Source organism: Brassica napus, chromosome C5 (assembly GCF_020379485.1).
Source record: "Brassica napus cultivar Da-Ae chromosome C5, Da-Ae, whole genome shotgun sequence".
Taxonomy (NCBI): Eukaryota; Viridiplantae; Streptophyta; class Magnoliopsida; order Brassicales; family Brassicaceae; genus Brassica; species Brassica napus.
Window position 1 is genome coordinate 38,801,783 of NC_063448.1, and position 22,917 is coordinate 38,824,699.

The window sequence follows — 22,917 nt, forward strand, 5'->3', positions numbered from 1 at the left end:
GATGGCCGAACTCACCGGCGAACACAACCACGCGACGGCTCAGCTCACCGGCGAGTTGACCGGCGCAGTGGCTGAGCTCGCCGGGCGAGTGCAACCACACGGCGGTTCAGCTCGCCGGCGAGCTGACCGGCGCGGTGGCTGAGCTCGCCGGGCGAGTGCAACCACACGGCGGTTCAGCTCGCCGGCGAGCTGACCGGCGTGATGGTTGAGCTCGTCGGCGAGCTGACCCACATGACGGTTCAGCTCTCCGGCGAGTGGCTTTTGTGCGGGATTTGTTCGTTCGTTCACTTCCGATCTTTCTTTCAGTGAATGTTTTGCGAGAAATCCGTGAATAAGAAATAATCATAGCCGTTGATTTCGAAATAACCGTTTTTGACCCCAACAGTCAGCCCCCCAGCCCGTAAGACTCGGAGACGATTTTGCGGGCGAGTGATATGAATTAGAAATTGAAATCTTTGGCTAAGAATATTTATTGCGGAAATCCACGTCACCCTCATATCCTTATAAGTAGCAACTCACCACTCCTCCTTCTTTGCACATCTCTTTCTCTCACATTCTCTTTTTCTTCAAACTAACCTATCAAGAATGCCTTCCTCCCCAAGTGAAAAGAAAAGCTCCGACGTCGAGATGGGTGAGGCCAACTCGGTACTTCCGACTCCGGCCATGCACGAAGCTACTCCAACCTTCATCGCCGGGTTTCTTTCTTTCAAAGAGAGATTGTCCAGATGCAGTGCCGAGAAGGAAGGGGGTCGGATTCAGCCTGAAGTGCCAGCTATCCTGTCGACCTCGGCAGGAGGAAACAAGTCTCCTGGTGATGCCACGCCTGTAATACCCCCAAACCGTTCTAGGCATAGGTCAAACCACCGGCCAACAATCAAACAAGAACATGACCGACGGGCCGACCGTCTACCAAGGATCGGGAGCGCTACATGACGGGTTAACGCCCGATCCGGCCAAGGTCACGAAAAGTGCAATTCGTAACTAGGCCAGTCCGCCCGCTAACACGTCCTGTCAGACCAAAGCCTAAGGCTTCTCAACCCGTACCCCAATCTGACGTTGTGTTAGCTTGGACAAGCTAATATCAGAAACAACAAGGCATTTACACAAAACATCGCTTTATTTATCTTATATAATATCTGGTTTTCAACACACAAAATATTACACAAGTAGTGGCATGCCAAGAAAGCGAAAATACATACTTATGGTCTGAAAGCGTCTTAAGAAAAAAGATGCAAATCTACACCAGCCAGCCTAGCCTCCCGCGACCTCTACAAGCTCGCTACTGGTCACCTGAAACAACAACGAGTGAGGAGTGAGTAATCTAGCATTACTCAGCGAGATACAATCCCCAACTAACAAATACAACCCCTCGCTATCCCACCCCACACAATCTAAAGCGAGAGGTTCACCTAACAACACAATTCAATAACAATAAGCAATATCAGATATACGCAACAGGAAAAAGATTGTAAGATAACTAGCATTATGCTAGCTCACCACCAAACTCAATTTCGAAATAAATTAGGGTTTAACAACCCAAAACACGATTTTATATATATAACAAACTCAGGCCCTGGTGACGTTATGTTCCTCCTTCACTATCGGCAATATCCTATCTTCCTACCACAAAGGCCAGAAGAAGGAACTTTCAACCGACCGCGGCCCACAGTCCTTCGGATCACCGCGCGACAGCCCACAGTCCTTCGGGTCACTGCCACATTACACCGTCGTGTAATCACTCAGCCATAGGCCATGACCCCGTCTATCTGAGTCTTCCCGATCCAGCGAATAAGGGGTTTCCTTGAACCCACCGGGTACGAGGTCTGAAGGAACACTAACTCACACCAATATGCCTAGCATTGTGGATTACACAAATGCTATCGGCCAATATACCATTAATACTAAACCTGGTAAAAATAACACAAGGTTCCTAATATTAATCACCACACAATCAACACATTCCACCTCAAACATGCCTAGCATTGTGGGTTACACAAATGCTATATGGCCAAAATATGATTAATACTAAACCCGGTAAAAATAACACAAAGTTCCTAGTATTAATCGCAAATTAACACAATCAATCATATTCCAGAATCTAGCATAAAGACTAATTCCAGAATACCTAACTATCCACAACTTAGCGATATCATCTAAGCATTCCGCATTCGCTAACTAACCAATCAACCTAACCATTAGCATGCTACTACGGTTCTCAAACAACTAAGCATGCCATCAACTCAATCAACCAAACCTCAACTATTAACTAATCAAACCATTACTCAGTTAGACCCGGCCACCTGCCATGATCCAACTTCCAAGTAACGGAAACCTGCATGAAAACAAATCAGCAATCAATTGATCATAACTCACAGTTTTTGGTTGACCGTGGCCTGACCCCAAACCTGACTTCTGCGATCTGAACCCTTTCCCGACCTTCACAAGTAGACCCTCTTCTTGACTGAACTCCACTTGAACTGGTCTCCACTAGAACTGATCTCTCTTCACTTGAAAAGAACCTTCTCCAAGTGCTGACTCAAAATCGGCAGAGTAACTGTTCTCGAAAACTGCCTAAATCGCTCGAAAACTATCGAAACTCGATCTTTCTTTCTTTGCTTTCTCTTTATGTTTTGAAGTAGGTTTTATGTGTTCTGGATGGTTTGAAATGAGAGGGGGCTCGTGGCCTATTTATAGGAATCAGCAACCAATCAGGAACAAGCCGTGTGGCAGCCCGTGTGTCACTTCGCATGGCTCCGGACGCATGCTCGGCGGCACCTCGTGCTCCACATGTCCTTCAGCATGACCTGCTCACATGCAAGCTGACACCACGCCCTCTACCTGTCTGAATACATGGCCTGCTCCCATGCAAGCTGACACAACGTCCTCCACATGTCTGGCCGCATGGCCCGGTCGCATGCATCGCGACACCTCCTGCTTGGCCGTTCCACCTCGTGCTCCACATGGCTGGCTGCACGCCTCAGTCTCATGCAGGATGACACACCCCACATCCAGATGGCCTGCTGCATGACTGAATTGCATGCAGGTCGACACCCCATCTCACACATGGCTGGCCGCATGTTTCGGTCGCATGCATCGCAACACCTCGTGCTTGGCCGTTCCACCTCATGCTCCACATGTCTACTTGCATGTACAGGTTGCATGTACTGCAACACCTCCTGCTTCCCTTGACACATACACTATCAAGAGCCTGCCACCACGTCCTGAACACATACACATCAAGCCACCTCGAGCTTCTCGGTCGATTCGGCCTATTTTGGCCTTTCCGGTGAATTTTAGTCCCGCGATCAATCCCAAATATTTTTCTACGCCCATTCTGATGGCCTGAGTATTCTTCAAAAATTTCATAATACCAAAATTTAGGATTTTTCGCCCTTTTTTCCGGTCTTCCTGTTGTGCTTCCAAAAGTGTCTTGCTTCAAACATCATTTGAATCAATCTACTACATTGTCAAACCATTGTCTAGCGGCATACTTGACTCATGGTTCAGACAAAAACAATTTGATCGTCCGCGACTAGACCACCCAAAAGATACTCGACCATTCTCTTTTTTTTTTTTTTTTTTTTTTTAATGGGTTTCTACATTCTCCCCCCCCCCCCCTTAACAGAATTCATCCTCGAATGCTAAGGTTCTGAGGGGCCTCCTTCTTCCATCACAGCATCCTCTCGGAAGAACTCAGGGTGATCGGTTTTAAATCGCGCTTCATCTTCCCAAGTAACATGAATCCTGTTTTGTCTTCCCCAGAAAACTTGTACTTGAGCAATCTCACGATTCTTCAGCTTCCGAATACGCCGTTCTCCCAATCTGATTGGTCCTTCCGGATACGTAAGGTTTGTCCTCAACTCCTCTAGTCTCTCGGGTTCAACAGTACTTGGATCCCGTATATGTTTCCGAAGCATGGAAACATGAAATACAGGATGTAGACGCATATCCTCTGGCAGATCCAAACGGTAAGCTACCTCACCAACTTTCTCGATGATCTGGTACGGACCAATGAACCTGACCGCAAGTTTCCCGACCTTGCCAAATCTGTCCTTCCCTTTCTGTGCAGTAACTTTCAAATAGACCCAATCTCCTATCTCAAAAGTTACCTCCCTTCTTGACTGGTCTGCGTACTTCTTCTGACGGTCCTGAGCCTTCTTCATGTTGGCCTGAATCGTCTCTAGCTTAATCATGGTCTCCTGAACGATAGGTGACCCAAATATTCTTCTTTCGCCCACTTCCATCCAGCACATAGGCGTTTTCCATGGCCTTCCGTATAACGCTTCATAAGGTGACATCCCTATGCTCGAATGATGATTGTTGTTATATGAGAACTCGACCAACGGTAAATGCTTCTCCCAAGTTCCTGCCCAATCGAGAATACACATCCGAAGCATGTCCTCGATGGTCCGAATGGTTCTCTCCGTTTGGCCATCTGTTTCTCGATGGAACGCCGTACTTCTGAATAGTTTAGTTCCCAAGACTTCTTGCAGTGCTTCCCAGAATGATGCCGTGAACCTTGGATCGCGATCTGAGACGATGTCTGAGGGTACACCATGTAACTTCACAATTTGGTCGATGTACAGCTCGGCCAACACTTCAACTTTATCAGTGTCACGCATAGGCAACAAGTGTGTAACCTTGGTTAACCTATCCACAATCACCCATATCGAGTTGTTTCGATCTACCTGGAGTAGTGGGTAATCCAGTGATGAAATCCATGGAAATAGAGTCCCATTTCCATTGAGGTATCGGAAGACTCTGCAATAATCCTCCTGGAACTTGATGTTCGGCCTTGACTTGTTGACAAGTTGCACACTGCGCGACCCATTGCGCTACTGATCTCTTCATTCCCGGCCAATGATAGTATCTTCTTATGTCTCGGTACATCTTCGAACTTCCAGGATGGATACTAAGTAAAGAAGTGCAATCCTTAGTATCTCATCTCTCAGCCCTTGTCCTTTAGGAACCGTGATCCTCCAATTAATTAGCAAGGTTCCATCCTCCGCCAAGTAGTATCCAGCATTATTTGGCCCGGCTTGTCCTTTGAGTTCTTCAGCAATCTTCAGTAGCTTCCCATCCTTAATTTGTTCTTCTCGAATTCTCTGAATCAAGCTAGCCTGATTCACTGCTTGAAGTCCCAATGGCTCGCTCGCTCGCCCTTCCAAAACGACCAACTTCACTTGTTTCAACTCTTGGTTCAATAGCTCCACTTCTTTCTCCAAATCTGCGTCCAACTTTCTTCGACTTAAGGCGTCCGCAACAACATTCGCTTTACCAGGATGGTAGCGAATCCTTATATCGTAGTCTGCCACAAACTCCATCCACCTACGCTGGCGCAGGTTGAGATCTGGCTGAGTGAAGAGGTATTTAAGACTTTGATGGTCCGTGTATACCTCTACTTCTTCTCCATACAAGTAAGATCTCCAAATTCGCAAAGCCAACACTACAGCCGCTAACTCCAAGTCATGTATACTGTAGTTATCCTCATGCTTCCGTAGTTGTCGTGAGGCATACGCGATGACTCGCCCATCTTGCATAAGAACACAACCTAACCCAACTCGTGAAGCATCCGTGTAAACCGTGTAAGGTTTACCTTGCTCTGGCAAAGCTAACACAGGTGCGGTCGTGAGAGCTTCCTTCAACTTCTTGAAAGCCTTCTCGGTTTCTTCCACCCATAAGAAAGGAACTCCTTTACCGGTAAGTTTAGTTAAAGGCTTTGCAATGGAGGAAAATTCCTTAACAAACTTCCGATAATAGCCCGCAAGTCCGAGAAAACTCCTTACTTCCGTCACAGTGGTAGGTCGAGGCCATTCCCGTATGGCTTGGACCTTTTGTGGATCAGCAGCAACGCCCTTTCCTGATACTATGTGACCCAGAAATCCTATCTTTCTCTTCCAAAACGAGCACTTGCTGAACTTGGCAAATAGCTTCTGATTCTGTAACCTCTCCATAACCAGTCTCAGATGCTCTTTGTGCTCCTCCTTACTTCTCGAGTACACCAGGATGTCATCAATGAAAATGATCACGAACTTGTCGAGGTAGTCGTGAAACACTTCATTCATCAAACGCATGAAAGCCGCAGGTGCGTTTGTGAGACCAAAGGGCATAACTACAAACTCGTAATGCCCATACCTCGTCCGAAACGCCGTCTTCATGATGTCTGACTTGGCAATAGGAATTTGGTGATACCCTGATGCAAAATCAATCTTCGAAAACCAACTAGCTCCCTTTAGTTGGTCTAACAACTCGTCTATCCTCGGAAGAGGATACTTATCTTTTATCGTGATGTTGTTGATACCACGATAATCGATACACAACCTCATGCTTCCGTCCTTTTTCTTCACAAATAGCACAGGAGCTCCCCAAGGTGAAGAGCTCGACCGAATGAATCCATTTTCCAATAGATCTTCCAATTGCTTCTTTAATTCAGCCAACTCCGCAGGTGCCATCCGATATGGTGCCTTAGCTATAGGTTTTGCTTCAGGCTCCAAAGTAATGGTAAAGGGATTACTCCGAGGTGGAGGTAATTCCTTTAGTGGTGCAAAGATATCCTCAAACTCTTGGACCACTTCTATGTCTTCGACCTTAACTTCATCATTAGTGGCTCCTCCACTAACCGATAAGGTCACCAAATATACTTCCCTATCTTGAAACAAATCTTGTACTCTCATTGCTGCTACCAAAGACACGGTCATACTAGGACTGATTCCATAGTACACCATCTCTGGTCGTTTACCTCTGCCAAACAACAGCCTTCCCTTTCCACAGTCGATCTGAACTCTGTAGCTCGATAACCAATCCATTCCAAGGATTACTTCGTACCCTTCCAAAGGCACGACTAACAAATCTGCCACAAACTCTTTGCCTTGAATGACCAATGGAATATTCTTGATACACTGATCTGCTTGAAGGGTTCGGTCTGCGGGGGTTAAACATACAAATTTTTAAAATGATGACCAAAATCATAATCTTGATATCAATCTACTATTTTTAAATTTAAACATCAATTCTTAAAATAAATATCAATTTATTATGTTCAAAAAATAAAATTTAAGTTTAAATTATAAACTACAAAATATAAAATTTTATATAAGATATAACTGAGAAAAATTACAAACAAAACAAATTATCAAATTATGAAGAACAAAACAAAAAGAAAAATAGAAAAAGAAAGATAAAATTTTCTGACCAATAAGATTCAGATACATGGATCACATTTCTTAGCCATTGGATTAACTTAGATCTAAAGGTTGAGATTTATTCATTTTATTTTTTATTTTTTCCTCTCTCTCTCTTTCTCTCCACGACAGAATCTCATCTCATTCTCCTCTTTTTTTTTCGATTCACTCTCCATCTTCTCCATCTCCTCCTTCACTCTCATATCTCATATCTCTCATTTCTCCGATCTCTGTCCCACCGCGTCTCCTCCTCGTCTCACCACCACCGTGTCTCCTCCTCTTCTCACCACCACCGTGTCTCCTCCTCTGCTCATCACCACTGCGGTCGCCTTCCCACCCCCACCACGGTCTCTCTCTCTCTCTCTCTCTCTCTCTCTCTCTCTCTCTCTCTCTCTCTCTCTCTCTCTATTTGTGTATCTCGTTCTCTATGTTGCTCTATTATGAATCTGATTTTGTTTTGTTTTTGGTAAAGCTAAGTGGAGGAGGCAAGGTTCATGGTGTCTCTCTCTGTTGAATTTAATTCTTTTTTGTTCTTGGTAAAGGTGGTCGTGAGCAGAGTTGCTGGTCTGTGGTCGTGAGCAGCCGTGAGCAGAGTCGCCGGAAGTGGATCCTTGACGAATCAGAGACTCCACCGGTGAGGATCAGAAGAATAAGAATCGGTGATTCTTTTGTTCTTAGTAGATACAGGGGTGAAGGAAGATGAAGAAGATGAAGAAGATGAAGGTGGTGAAGGAAGATGAAGAAGCTCAATGGATTTTAATCTACAAAGGGACAAAGGACAAAAAAAAAATCTATAACCACCAAAACTAATCTCTTATGGGATAAATGAGTGTAAGTTATGATTATACCCTTAATGAAAGCTCAACATCAACCATTGGATCTGATTCTTCACGTTATAATCTGAGCCGTCCGATCTTTAAAGATGAAATATTTACAATAATGCCATTAATGAAACTTGTCTCTCAGCCGCTGGATCTTATGAGTCTGTTTTAATCTTAGCCATCAGATTTTGTCTGGGTCCCACTGAAAATTTAATCACTCTTCTTCTTCTCCATTTCTTCTTCAACCATACCCAACCACGAAAATTCATTTCCTTCACCAACCAAACCTCTATTCTTCAACTCTTCACCCACAAACCTGTACCTCTGTTTCTTAGGGTATTTTTACAGGTTATGACACCGTGAAACATCCCATTTGCGTCGTCCTTGGTTCTGAAATCTATTGGTAAGTGTAAACTCTCTTCCTCTCTCTTTTTTGTCTTTCTCTCTTATATTTTTATTGTTATTTGTTTCGGTTAAGTCATATAAAATACATGTTACCTGTTAGTCAGATTATAAGGTTGGTTGATATAATTTTATTAGAGTATGAAACATAAAATTGTAAAAGAAATCGTTTTTGTGTATGGTACAACCGGTACAACTTGTAACTCAAAATTCTTTAACAACTAGTTTCGCTGGTACAACTGATGTAGTATTATTAACATTTTTATAGAAAATGTATCATTAGTAAATCTGGTACAACTAAGTGTAACACATTGAATAGGTGGTATTGATACACCTAATATAACTTGTAATAGTCATGTGCAAAATGAACGTCGGATAACTGGTATTACTAGTATAACTTATAACTAGTTTGATATGTAAACCCGTCAAAGTGATAATATAACAGATATTTTTTACAACCGTAAAACTCATATAATTGTACAACTACTCAATAATATTGTTGTTTTTTACTCATTTCAGGAAGTATGGATAGCAATGGATCTGTGGTGATACACTTTGAACATGGTGTAGACCGACATATTTCTACTTTGGTGATGAAAGGAAGATATGAGGAGATTACTTATTCCCACTTGGTTGATAGAATAGGCAAAAAACTGAAGATTGATGTAGATGCCACCAAGCTTCAACTGAGTTACTTTCCGCTGGTCTTGGATAATAAAAATTCTTGTTATATCTTGGATGATGAAGTTGTTTTAGGATATTTGATGATGGTAGATAAGAAGAACCGACGTTGTGTCTTGCATGTGGAACTTGCCAAAATTGTCTCAGAAAATCAGAGCAACGAGATGTTTTCTATAAATGAGGAAAATCTGAGTGATGCCAGAGCTAATGATGGCATGGTTGGAGTTGGAGAGTTGGAAATTGTTCCTCATATTCAGGAGGATGAGTTTGAGCATGAGAAAATCAGTGAAGAGGGTGATGAAATGGATGATAGGGAGGAGTTGCCGGCTGTTACAGCAGTTAAACCTCCTGTTGTCAATTCAGAATGGGATGATGGCATTGATATTAGTCTTCATCAAGAATTTGCGACTAGAGAAGAAGTGAGGGATTTAGTGGACAAAGGTGTGCATTCCAATTGTTTTGAGGTTGATATACAGAAGTCGAATCCTCGGGTTTACATATTGAAATGTCGTGGGGCTGGATGCAGATGGTATTTACGAGCTGCAAAGCTGAAGAACTCTGATTTTTTCTCTATCAGAACATATAGAAAGATTCATACGTGCTCTCGTGGAGATGCAAGTGTCATGAAGAGGAAGAAAAGAGGCACGCCAAGCTTGGTCGCATCAGTGGTGCACTCTGATTATCCCGGCAAATACAAGACTCCGGATCCAAAGACTCTCATAGATTTGGTGCAGAACAAGCTGGGTGTTAAGGTTTCATATTCTACGGCTTTGAGAGGGAAAAATAAAGCTTTGAGTGATTTGCGTGGTAACCCGGAGGAGAGTTTTGCTAGGCTGCCATCTTACTTGTACATGTTACAAAGGATGAATCCTGATACCATTACACGATTAGAAGTGGATGAGAAGAACCAGTTTAAGTATATGTTCTTTGCGCTCGGAGCTTGCATCGAAGGGTTCAAGGCGATGAGGCAAGTGATAATAATGGATGGAACTCACCTGAAGGGTGTGTACAAAGGAGTGCTTCTCATTGCCACTGCTCAAGATCCAGATCATCATCATTATCCCCTTGCTTTTGCAGTAGTAGATGGTGAGAAAAATGCAAGCTGGGAGTGGTTTTTAACTATATTAAAAACTTTGATACCAGATGATCCTCAGCTTGTATTTTGTACTGATAGAAACCAAAGCATCATCAAGAAAGTACACGAGGTATACCCATTGGCGATCCATGGATATTGCAATTATCACTTGTCTAATAATGTCAGCGGAGCTTGCAGCAATGTTAACAAGAAAGGGGTTGCCAAAAAATTTAGAAGTATTGCTGGTATTTACAGTGAGGTGGAGTTGATCAAATGCTACAACGATTTCAGGAAAATGTATCCTCAAGCGGCCGAGTATCTAGATGACAGTGTTCATGAGACAAAATGGGCAAGATGTAAATTTCCGGGAGAAAGGTACAACATAGACACAACCAACACTGTTGAATCTATCAATGGTGTTTTGAAGGAACCAAGGAAATATGCGTTGTTGCCAATGCTTGATGTGATCGTGGAAAAGATAACAGAATGGTTCAACAAATACCGTCTATTATCTCTACGCGTACCAGAGAGGCAGATACTAATCCCACATGTGCATGGGATATTGCATCACATATATCCTTCGGCTAAAAAGCTGAAGGTGACCGAGCTAAATACATTTGAAGGTCACTACAATGTGCTTGGCGAGGATGGTCATGGTTATTTGGTTGATCTGAGCAACAAAACATGCTATTGTAGGTGTTTTGATATTGATCGGTATCCTTGTGTGCATGCACTTGCTGCCATCATGGCGCGTGGAGAAATGGCTGAACATTATTGTTCTAGGTATTACTGGATGGAGCAGTGGACTTTGGCATATTACAGGACAATATATCCAGTGCCTCATCATTCAACATGGGAAAGTTCTGAAATTCCTGAGGAAATCCGATATCAGGTTGTCCTCCCTCCGTATGTGGAGAAAAAAAAGGAAGACTACAAGTTACTAGATTCCCATCTGCCGGAGAATATCGGAGGAAGAGAAAGAAGAAGTTTCCACCATTGATTGGTGAAAACGAAGAAAGTGACAGTGATGGCAGTGACAGTGATAGCAGTGGTAGTGACAGCAGTGGAAATGGGAACGAAGGAGGTGACAACGAAGGAAGTGGTAACGAAAAAAATGATGAATGAGTCTCATTTGTGTTGTAGAATTTATTTGTGTGTTGTGGAACTTATTTGTGTTGTAGAATTTATTTATGTGTTGTGGAACTTTATTTATGCATTATGTTGTTTCAATCAGGTAATACAGGTGCAACATGGTAAAACTTGATAAAATATAACACTCATATATTTGTGTTGTCTTACTCGTACAACTCGTAAAACTAAAATAGGTTCGACTGGTAAATCTAGTACAACTATGTCTAATTTACTAAAATAGGATCTACTAGTATAACTAATACAACTGTGCGGGTTGTAAAATTTAAATATTCTTTTGGGTGTTCCCTATTAAAAAACCAATCAAATAGTCTAATTTTTAAGTGTTTGGAAAGGTTTCTTTGTGTTTTGTATTGTGTTTTTTTTTTTTTAGATTTCTAACTCCATCACAAAAGTTTGTTTGATCTACCTTATACTTTTAAGGTTTGTTAACTTGTTTGTCCACTTATTTTTTTCAAAACATACATGACAAGTATTTTCACAATAGTGATGATTTCATTGTATCCGGGCAAGCATATGTAAACATACAACAGTGGTACAACTAAGGTAATTGTATTTTTTATATGGTACAACTAATATTTTCCGATTTCACTGCCAAAGTATAACTATGTACAAACTGGTACAACTAATAAACTAGTACAACTATGTGAAACTACAACATTTTAAATGTGTATCACGTTTTAAATGTTCAACACATTTTAAATTTGCAACACGTTATTTTGAACTATGTAAAACTAATGTTATTACGTAGTTGTACTAGTTGTACCATTCTTAAATGTTATTGGATTGTCATACTTGTATTAGTGATTCCATAATACCTGTTTTAGCATAATACAACGGTCCTAATACAACAGAAACAGGAACATAAACATATATCATAAGTTTTAACACAACATCCACATAAGTCATAAGTTTTAACACAAAAGAAACATAAGTCATAAGTTTTAGCATCAAAAGAAACATAAGTCATAAGTTTTAGTTGGAACATAAGTTTTAGTTCTTAAAAGCTATTCCAAATAGCTATTAGTTTTTCTGATACGGAGACCTGAGCGGACGAGAAGGTTTATGGGTCCTCTTTGGCCTGGTCTCCTCCTCATCACCAACTTTTTCCTTATCACTAGCTGCCTTTTCAGCAGCAGCTAACTCATCAGCAGCCTTCTCTGCAGCAGCCTTATCATCAACCTCTTTCTCGAGTTTCTCCGCAGCTTCTGCCATGGCGAGTCCTCCACATCTGTCTTGCCTTCCTCAGTTTCACCCTCCTTGTCAGCCTCTGTCTCGCCCTCCTTCTGACCTACTTCATCCTCATTGCCAGCGACCTCATAAGCCTCTTTCGCAGCCTCTTCCTCACCCTCAGCATCTACAACAAAACAAATTACAACAAAACCACCACACAGCAAAATTTATATCACTAAAGCAAATCTAAACCGATAGCACATGAAAAAAAAAAGCCAACAACAAATACCTTCAGGTGTTGTCTCAGCCTCTTTCGCGCCATCCTTCTCAGCCTCTTTCGTGCCATTCTTCTCAGCCTCTTCTTCGACCTGTTTCTCACCATCCTTCTCAGCCACTGCCTCACCATCCTCATTGCCATTGCCCATATTATCTACAACATAATAAAAATGAATACCCCATCAAAACAATTCTAATGCAAATTTGACATCAAAACAAAACTAATTTTAAAATCAATTACCTCTTCCTTTGCCTCCTGAAGCCTCACATGTTTCATATTCACCAAATTGGAATGACCAATTTTCTCTTGAATCTTGTCTTGTTCCAACTCCTTTACAAGCTGCCAATACTACAAACTTAAAATCTTTATACCTTTGTTTTTGTGCGCCTTATAAATCTCTTCTAATGCAAATCCTGTTGTCCCAGTCCTCTTGTACTTCCATTTGCACATTCTTGGGCAATCTGGGAGACAGTTTGGATCAGGATCTCTGAAACTTTCCCTAAGGACAGGGATACATTCAAAAGCCAATATCTGCACATCATTTCACACAATCATATTAGTTATATAATAATTAATTACTTATATAATAACTAATATTCTTATGGAAAACATAATTCATCTCAAAGGGGATGACAAACCCAGGAAATGTCCACTGCATATTATTCTCTGGCAGCCCTTTAGCGAAATGATCCCTCAAGTGGAAAATCTCCTTCATGCAATCATCAAATGTGTAACGGCCCCATGGAAATTTGTTGCAAAAATCCAAATCATCTACTGCCTGGAGAATGAAAGGCTCAATGAAGTATCCATTTCTTGTCCTTCCTCTTATTACTCTGGTCAAAAAATAAAGAACCGCCATCTTCAGACGCTCATCACTACCATCATCAGCTTCCATCTTCTCAAGCTTCTCTAAGACATCCGCTTCTGTCACTCTCAGACCCTGTTTCTTCCTATTCTTCTCCTTAGTCTTCTTCTGCAAGTGCTTAAAATGCTTTGTTGCAAACTTCATCTTCCCTTTTCTCGGATAGTTTTATCAGGGTATGATCCACAGTATAAACCAGAGAGGAGGGCATGTTCCCTGATAGAGTATCTAATTGGAACACCGTTTACCCCAAACCAAGCTTGTCGCTCCTTTCCTGTATGCATACAACGAAGTAGCAACATCCACAATCCCTGAACCTTTCTTTTCTCGCAACAATCCATGTGGAATAAATGCTTGAACTGAGGGTGATTCTCAAACCAACTCTTCTCTGACTCCTTAAAGTCTTTAATCGTCTCCAGAAAATCGTGTTGGTGGCACCTTGAGGAGAGCTTGCAAGCCGTCCAATAATCAGTCGGCTTGAAGAAAAAACCAACAGGTCTCATTGGTTCTACGGCCATATTCTCCTCCCCAGCCTGAAGACACAAATAAGAACACTAAATACACTGAATAAATATCCGAGTTACACAACACAAAATCACTTAGTTGTACCAGTTAAATTAGTTGTACTAAAAATAATATTACTAGTTGTACTAGTAAACCTAGTTATACGACATTTGTTAAACCAGTTATACATCAATAAAACCATATACTTAAACAATACTCAGTTTAATTAGTTAACCTAGTTATATTGTTAATAGTTGTATCACTTACCAGTTGCATCATTTTTCACTCTTTTAGTTATACTAATTATACGATACTCAGTTGTATAAGTTAAACTAGTTATACTTTTCATGGTTGTACCAGTTATAAATTCCAGTGAATATGTTTTACAACATATTATTACCAGTTGAACTAGTTTCATTCTTTTATTTGTTAGTTCAACTCTATGATAAATATTTCTAAAACCATTTCAAGTTGACTTGTTTACCGTTCTTGGCGCGTCATTGTCAATGGTAGCAGATCCAATGGCAGCCTCAGGTGGGTTTGAATCACTGTTGTTAGATCCAATCTGCTCACGGTTCCTATTTGTTAGTTCAATATTATCATAAAAATTCCAAAACTATTTTAAATTGATTTGTTTACCGTTCTTTGCGCTTCATTGTTAATGGCAGCCTCTGGTGAGTGTGACTCTCTGTTGGGATCCTCTCTGTTGTTAGAAGTTATTGGAGCTTGCAGTGGATTCTCCGCCTCACTGGGTGTTTGAGTAGGTGCTTTTTGTGGCTCAATCGGAAATGATGGGCTTGGCGTACCCTCTCTATCATCCTGAGAAAGCAATTCCGCTGATGGTGCCGGGGAATGATCGGGATCGGAATGTTGTTCTGGTGAAGATGCGGTCCGACGCCGCTTGGTTGGATTGGATGAAGACTCCGACGAAGACGAGTCTTGCTTCCTCTTCTTTTCTGCGGTTTCAGTCTTCTTCTTTGCTGCATCTCTTTTTTTTTTCACGGCTTCTCTCCTCCTCTTCATCGCCGCAGCTTTCTTCTTCTCCGCCGCAGACTTGTTCTTCTTCTTCTTCTTCTCCGGCGCACCTTCCTTTTTTGTTTTTCCGGCGAAGCGAGTCTTAGGAGCCATAGTTTTTCAATGAGTGACACGAAACAGAGAAATAGATGAGATTCAAGAGACCAACTTCAAGATGATTGTTACAGAGTTTGATTAGTGAGGGGAGATTGAGGGAGATAGTGATTTGAGATTGTCGATTGTGTTTGGATTTGTGTTTCTTGGTTACGTCGAAGAAAAAAAATTAGGGATTTAGGGGAAAAGAGATGGGTCGGGTCGGGTTATTAGTAATTGGGTGGGTAGAGTGATTGGGTTTGTAAATATGTTGAAATTTTAGGCTTTCTGGTATTTTGAGCTGAATTTCGATTTATTATTAATTCATTAAAGAATTAGAAATAGAAGTGTCCTATTCTAGATTTTTGTGTGCCCATTTGGTTCATCTCAGCATTTGACTTTATTTTTAGTTTCTGGTTTAGTTTGTAAACCAGAATATATTTGTAAACCATTTTTAATTATAAATAAAATTTATTTTATTTTAAATTATAAAACAATTTTGATTTAATTTCCAATTATTTTATTTTTTATTATAATTATTTTTGGTTTATTGTATAAAGACCTATCATGGCACGAAAGTTAGGCTATAATTAAGTTAAATAATATCATCCAAATATTGCTATCTTATCTGTACATTTTGTAGCGTTCATAAAATGCTATCGTAGAGGAAGTACCTACGATTGCTGCCGATGACATAGCATTTATGAATTCGCTATGAAACTCCTATTATAGCATATTTTCCGTGCTAAGAATGTACATATTTCTTGTAGTGCTCACATGATTTAAAACTTAGAATCAGCACCTCTACAATATTGCAATCCATATCTAAGAAATCTTAATCACAAAAGCACATTATACCATATCCTAACTTAGCAACCAAATTCACCTAGCCAACAACTTAGAAAATTTTGTCTGACATTCCCCTCTACCAACCTCATTTCTTAACATAAATAAAACTGCAGGCTTTACCTTGGGAGTATCGATCACATGATGCAAGGATTTTCAAACAAGTATTTGGATATGCAGGTAAAAGTTAGCTACTATCTTTTCTCTCTACTAATTTCTCTCTTTAGTCAAAGTCTGCTTATATTGCAAGATCATTGACCAAGATTGGACATACTTCAATGAATCAAGCCTTAATGGTGGTTGCCACCAAGTCCTGTTCACTTCTTTTTGACCTATATCCAAGAATTCATATGAAGCAAACCTTGATGATTGCCGCCACCAAATCTCGTTCGAATTCTTTTTGTTGGAATCCTTGTGAAGCAAGTCATAATGGTTGTAGCCACCAAGTCCTGTTCGGATTCCACCTAACTTACATCTATTATATATACATATTTTTTCTTTTTCTTTTTCTTTTTCTTTCTTTCTTTTTCGTTTTTTTTTTTTGAAATTAAATATCTCTACTTATAAAGGGTCGAAATAGAGAGAGAAAATGAGATAAATCTACACAAGGCTTTACCTTCCAGACTTGTTTAAAGAATCCGATCCCATGTATACCAAGCCCCAAGACAAGCAATTGTGTCAGGTTTAGTGTTGGAGGTCAGCTTTGGTTCCTTCAAACAATCTCTGCAAGTGTGAATAGTTGAAAGGTTGATCCACTTTAGTATCTTTAGTACTATCTGCAATCAGTAAGTCTAGAATGGTGCAAAATAGTGGTTAGATAACAAGCAAAAATCTAATAAGTTCATTATCCCCTTCTTGACTCAATAAAACTCTTTTGAAAACATTTTGATAAGACTCATGAACACACTAATATCAGTAAACATCCCCCCAGACTTAAATTACACTGTCCCCAGTGTATATCTAGTCGGAGTTATGGTGATAAATAAATCATAAGTACTAAATTTACAAGTTAGAACGATATACCTGACCGGATTAAGTGTCGATCGATGGAAAGGAGTTACCATTGGTCGCTGCAGGTAATGTACTGTCGATCGATATCGACATGCTCTCATCGGTCGATATGCTTGGCAATCGTCTACTCGATTTTTATTTTTTTTTTCTAAATAGCTAACGAAAACACAATATTAGTAGAACCTCCACCAGACTTAAACAACACTATCTCTAGTATTATACAGTCTAAGATTGGTGGGTAAATAAATCATAAGGACAATATTTAACAAGGAAAAACGGTATACCTGACTTTGATGTGAGTGTTGACCAACACAGTTAAGTGGCGATCAATACTGTTGAAGCTCTGTCGATAGACACAGTTAAGTGGCAATCGATCGATGCTAGTGATGCTTTGTCGATCGATGTTGCGCGGCCATCGTCGATCCTCGTGCAAAATCGTCTTCCTCAGATCTTTTTTTTTATCTGCAATAAATAAAAACTTTAATCAGTAACAATCTAAACTAAACTTAAAGAAATTACCTAATAGTTGGTTGTCTCCCACTCAGCGCTTTGTTATAGTAATTTAGCTTGACTATTGGAGATCTGATTCAGTCCGGATGAGAATGAGAACATGCTCCAAAACAAGTCTCAATGTCTGCTCTTTGAAGCTTTATCATTCTTGTGTGAAAGCTTCCTCCATAGACTCTTCTCCTTTGTCTATGATCTCAGCAATAAGGAATGCTCGAAGCTTTGAAAATGGCTATGAGAAGCATCTGCTGCACACTCTGGATTTCCTGACACCGTCTGAGAAGTAAGGAATCAATGATATCCGAGAATCACCCATGATCCTTTTTCTCTTCTTCCAATACCTCCTCTTCTTTCCCCCAGACTTGTCTGATCGCGTGGTGGTTTCTCCATCCCTAAGATTTCCACACACATCGAACTCCTTATGCTCTAATACGCGTCCAGTGTCGATCGACGATGAAGTGGTAGTGTCGATCGATTTCAACTTGTTGATGTCGTTCGATTTTGCATCTATGGTGTCGATCGATACTCGCTCTGTTGGGCCCTTATAGACTTCATCTTGAAATCGCAACCCTCTCTGAGAAGCTTCTATGTGCTGATGATCATCCAATATCCCACTGTAGGAATCTAGATGCACACTGTTATCTGGTGGAATAGGAGATTCAGCTTCAAATACAGCGCATGGAACCACAATCTTCATAGGATCATGTATCCTTTTCACTTTTTTGTGAAACCCAGCAGCTTCTTCTGTCCAGATAGATGGTCTCTGATTTTTAAACACAACAAGTTGTGAGGCTTTAGACATGTTCATCCTCTCCTCAATCGGTTCCATCTCAATTATGCAACCTGGAGGAACGTCTAGCAATGGGAATCGATCGATATTAGGTGGGTGGTGTCGATCGATAAGTGGTTGGCGGTGTCGATCGATGTCGGGTGAGTGTAGATCGATGATGTGGGGTGGTTGTCGATCGATCTCATCAGGTTGGTGTCGACCGATGCTAGCCTTTGAAGTTTCCGGATCTCCTCTCGAAGTATGCTGATCGTCATCAAGCTTCTTCTTCGAATTTTGATCCATATCTTCAAGCCATTCCTCCAACTCTAAGGAGTCTTCCATGGTGATTTCTATGGCTACATTGTCGATCGACATTGAGGTCGTGATGTCGGTCGACGTTGAGGTCGTGATGTCGGTCGACGTTGAGGTCGTGATGTCGGTCGACGTTGAGGTCGTGATGTCGGTCGATGTGGAGGTCGTGATGTCGGTCGACGTTGAGGTCGTGCCTTCAGTACCAGCTTCCTCTACTCTGCTCAGCTCTCCAGACACATGTAGTCCATCCCTTTTTGCCATAATGTCTTCAAGCAGCTGTATTGGAATCATATACTCCTCATCTAACGATGCCAAGAACCTGTCCCATCTATCATTTTTCTCCTTTTCTCGAGTTGCTTCAGCATTATCAAGAAACTTGTAAAGGAAGTTATCAAGAAACTTGTAAAGGAAGGCTATTTCAATGTCATCCCAGCTGGTTAGAGATCCTGGTTGCAGTTGACTGAACCATCTGAATGCATCCCCAGAGATAGAATAGGGGAAGATTTTGCAGAGCATGTGGAAATCAGACACTTCATTCTGCTCACTTCTTGACACGAGAACCTCAAGCTCTTCGATGTGGTTTCTAGGATCTTGGTGAGGAAGACCCTGGAAGCGGTCTTGACCTACCCAATCATACCACTCTCGGCTCAGGTTAAAGTCATTCATCTCTGCAACAACAATCACATCAAGGATTACAGCACCCTGAGCATTAATCAACTGTCATGCGCTGTTGCGAGTGCGACCTTCTTCGTCTCTTAACATCCCATTCTCATCGACATTAAGTATAAGCACTTTGACCTTCTCTGCGTCCAAACAAGTGGTGTCAGATGGCGGATGAACAGTGTCGGTCGACGGCGGATGATCAGTGTCTGTCGATGGTGGATGAACAGTGTCGATCGACGTCAGGTGAACAGTGTCGATCGACGTCGGATGAACAGTGTCGATCGACGTGGGGTGAACAGTGTCGATCAACGTCGGGTGAGCAGTGTCGATCGACGTCGCATGAGCAGTGTCGATCGACATCAGATGAGCAGTGTCGATCGACGTCAGGTGAGCAGTGTCGATCGACGTCAGGTGAGCAGTGTCGATCGACGTCAGGTGAGCAGTGTCGATCGAAGTCAGGTGAGCAGTGTCGATCGACATTTGGATTTCTATGCTGCCAATCACTGTTTGGAGGGTGTCAGCTGCCCTCTTAGACTTATGGATCACGCGTTCCAAATCCAGTGGCTCTACTAGTAAGAGCCCTATCCCCTTGTTGATTCTGGTACTCATATGGATGGACCTGAAACAAAAGAAAATTTTTTATCAGTTTTTATGAACAGTAGTAAAACCTAGACTAAATCTAACTAGACAAGATCTAATGGCGATCAAAGCTCCCCGGCAACGGCGCCAAATTTGATATCACTCAAATTACCCTAAGGAGTGATTTATACTCTCTCAAATAAGAGGTCGAGTTGTAGTACTTAGGGATCGAATTAACAGGAAGCTAGGGAACCAATTAAATCTAATCAGTTTGATTAAGGTAGGCTAATAGTTTATAAAGTAGTAAATGCAAAGAAGTAATAAAGCAGTAAACAAGTTGAACAAGACGATTGTTCAGCTTGGCAAGGAGTTTGTTTGATGGAAGGATGGTTGCTAGATCTAGGGTTTCTATTCAGTAAATCAGGATTATAATGATATAAATGCATAAGATGTTTATTGGATGCACAAGAACTCAAACAATAACAATAATCTACCACCTCTCGCATGTCTAGATTATCTATCACTAGATCTAAGATCTCAGCTCTCGCGTGTTGATCTGTAGAAAATGTCGATCGATACACCTTTCAGACCGTCGATCGATACAACTACCAAGTTGTCGATCGACAATCCTTCCAGCGAGCTTTACCGAGCAGGTTCGAACTATGTTCGGTAGGTTTCTAGATCTACTCTCATATGTTTCTAGCAATCCTAGCTCAATAGAATTCAGTTCAGAGAAAAGACCAAGCGATGGCATTGTGCCTAATGATTCTAAGATCAGGGTTCTAGTTCGTGACTCTAGAACACAAGCAATAAGTGCAATTCAATTGATGGACATCCTACCAACTTAGCAATTTATATTTGGGGCTAATCTCTCATCCTATCTGAACCCTAAACCTAAGAGGTGGATCTATTCAGACATGAAGTTTGTCACAGAAATCATAGATGAATAGATAAAGAAATTGCAATAGATATTATAAAACCAATGGAGTTCCAAGAGGACTCTCAAGGAGTTCTTCCCTTCTCTCCTAATTTAGAACTATGAATAAAATAAAGCTTAGCCGTCAACAATGGCTTAGAAAACACATAAATAGGATTTCTGGTCGTCCAAGGGTATTCTGGTAATTTGTGGTTGCTTCTGGGCTTCAGTCGGTCATAAATTACGCTCAGCCCATATTCTTACATCACTGTCGATCGACACCAATGCTGTGTTATCGATCGACAGTCCTTCATCTCCTCGACAGCTTCCTCTTGCGAGGCAGACTTACTACTCTTCAGTAAAACGTACATAACTTCTGCTACCGGATGCTGATTGACCTCAAACCAGTGGCATTGGAAATCTACCTTAACGCTCTATCTTGTGTCCAAATATGGGCTCAATCTAACGGTGGGAAAGTCTCCATCCATAGCTAGACATCTGATGCGTCTGTGCAGTTCTGCACCTCAAAAGGCTCAAAAATCACCATATTCCTCCAGAACGTACCTGAACCTGTAAATACTCTAAATAGACTCTATATAGTAGTAAATATATATTAAAACACTTATAAACTATGGCTAAAAGTGGGTAAAATCCATGGTCTATCATCATGATCCCAGGATCTAAAGAAGAACCTCTGGGTTCCAGATATGATCTCAGGATCTAAAGGAGAAGCTCCGGGTTCCCCTACGGCCTCCGGGTCCCAAACATGATCCCATGATTTAAAGAAGAACCTTCGGGTTCCAGATATGGTCTCAGGATCTAAAGGAGAACCTCCGGGTTCCTCTACGACCTCCGGATCCCAAATGTGATCTCAGGGTCCAGGAAAACCTACGGGTTCCTAGATGACTTCCGAGCCTTTACGCAACCCCCTGGGTAACAAAAGCAATCTCCAGACTCCTAGAGTCCATATTCTAGAATGCTTGAAACCTCCGGGTTTAGAGCCTGTCTTACAGGTCCTAGCTGTCACCTCCGGGTTCCCTGACAACCTTCTGGTCCTTGCGTAACCTCCTAGTACGGGTCAACCCCAATATCTGAAAACAACCTATGGTTAACCTACTCAAACCGACTAAGGCCGACCTCAAGAAAACTATATAAGGGGAGCCTAAACCCTAGAGCAAGGGTTCGACACTTAGAGACTTACAGATTAGAGCTAGGCGGCTAGAACTAGGGTTTATACACCAATCTATTGTAGTTCCAGCTCTTTGATCAAATAAAACGTCTCCTTCTACCTTTTTACTTGTAAACTCATACGAAATCAAAGCCTCATCCATCGTTATGTGGTACTCACAAAGATCCTACACAAAAATCCCCTAACACTAAGTGTGCATGATCTGAAAAGAGCAGTGTTTGTTCCTTGTTGCTTCGGTTACTGCTAGGCACGCACTTGAAAATACAAGAATAAATTTTAATCAGTTATTGCAAGTAACAAAAACCTAGAGTAAACCGAACTAAATTTGATCTAATGGCGATCGAAGCTCCTCGGCAGCAGGGCAAAATTTGATATCATTCAAATTACCCTATAAGTGATTTGTACTCGCTCAAATAAGAGGTCGAGGTACAGTACTTAGGGATCGAATTAACGGGGAGCTAAGGTACACAATAGACATACTAGTTATGTTGTTAAGCTAGGAAACCATGTTTAAATGTAAATTGTTGGGGAAATATACTCAGGTACTACTTTCCTCCATACCCCGGGCAGGACCCAGACCTCCGGGTCCCTGTTTTAGGAACGCTCAGGATCCCCAGTATCGGGTACTTCGGTATCGGTTCCAGGAACCGCCTCCAGCTCCAAGAAAAGGCAAATTGCCGATAAGGAAACCTTCCATATTTCCGACTATGGAAGACTTCCATCTACTCCAACCGACCTATAGACGACTATATAAGGGGAACCCAAACCCTAGAACAAGGGATCGACACTTTTAGGCTTAGAGATTATATTTAGACTGCTAGGGTTAGGGTTCATACCAAAAATACTTGTAATCCTTGCTTGTCTACTCAATAAAGATCTCTTCAAGCCTCTTT

The 22,917-nt window shown here is 41.4% G+C and overlaps 2 protein-coding genes across 2 annotated transcripts; one reads left to right on the forward strand and one right to left on the reverse strand.

Annotated features, from left to right (window-relative positions):
• Positions 1-7,130: 7,130 nt before the first annotated feature.
• Positions 7,131-11,390, forward strand: LOC106388228. The gene is made up of 3 exons (XM_048758728.1): positions 7,131-7,528; positions 7,724-8,405; positions 8,924-11,390. Exon 3 carries the CDS (start codon positions 8,929-8,931, stop codon positions 11,158-11,160), a length of 2,232 nt encoding a protein of 743 aa, XP_048614685.1. The 5' UTR covers positions 7,131-7,528; positions 7,724-8,405; positions 8,924-8,928; the 3' UTR covers positions 11,161-11,390.
• Positions 11,391-13,420: 2,030 nt separating this feature from the next.
• On the reverse strand, positions 13,421-15,603 carry LOC125575315 (myb-like protein V). Its single transcript, XM_048758729.1, has 3 exons — positions 14,765-15,603; positions 14,610-14,690; positions 13,421-14,154 (listed from the first exon to the last, which is right to left on the reverse strand). Exons 1-3 carry the CDS (start codon positions 15,251-15,253, stop codon positions 13,765-13,767), a joined length of 960 nt encoding a protein of 319 aa, XP_048614686.1. The 5' UTR covers positions 15,254-15,603; the 3' UTR covers positions 13,421-13,764.
• Between the last annotated feature and the right edge of the window lie 7,314 nt (positions 15,604-22,917).

Excerpts from the sequence above, each read along its gene's own strand:
- LOC125575315 (XM_048758729.1), bottom strand. The coding sequence starts at position 15,253 with ATGGCTCCTAAGACTCGCTTCGCCGGAAAAACAAAAAAGGAAGGTGCG. Across the intron at positions 14,691-14,764 it reads ACAATGAAGCGCAAAGAACG|ATTGGATCTAACAACAGTGA; the intron begins GTAAACAAATCA and ends AACCGTGAGCAG. Across the intron at positions 14,155-14,609 it reads ACAATGACGCGCCAAGAACG|GCTGGGGAGGAGAATATGGC; the intron begins GTAAACAAGTCA and ends TTGTGTCTTCAG.
- LOC106388228 (XM_048758728.1), top strand. The coding sequence starts at position 8,929 with ATGGATAGCAATGGATCTGTGGTGATACACTTTGAACATGGTGTAGAC.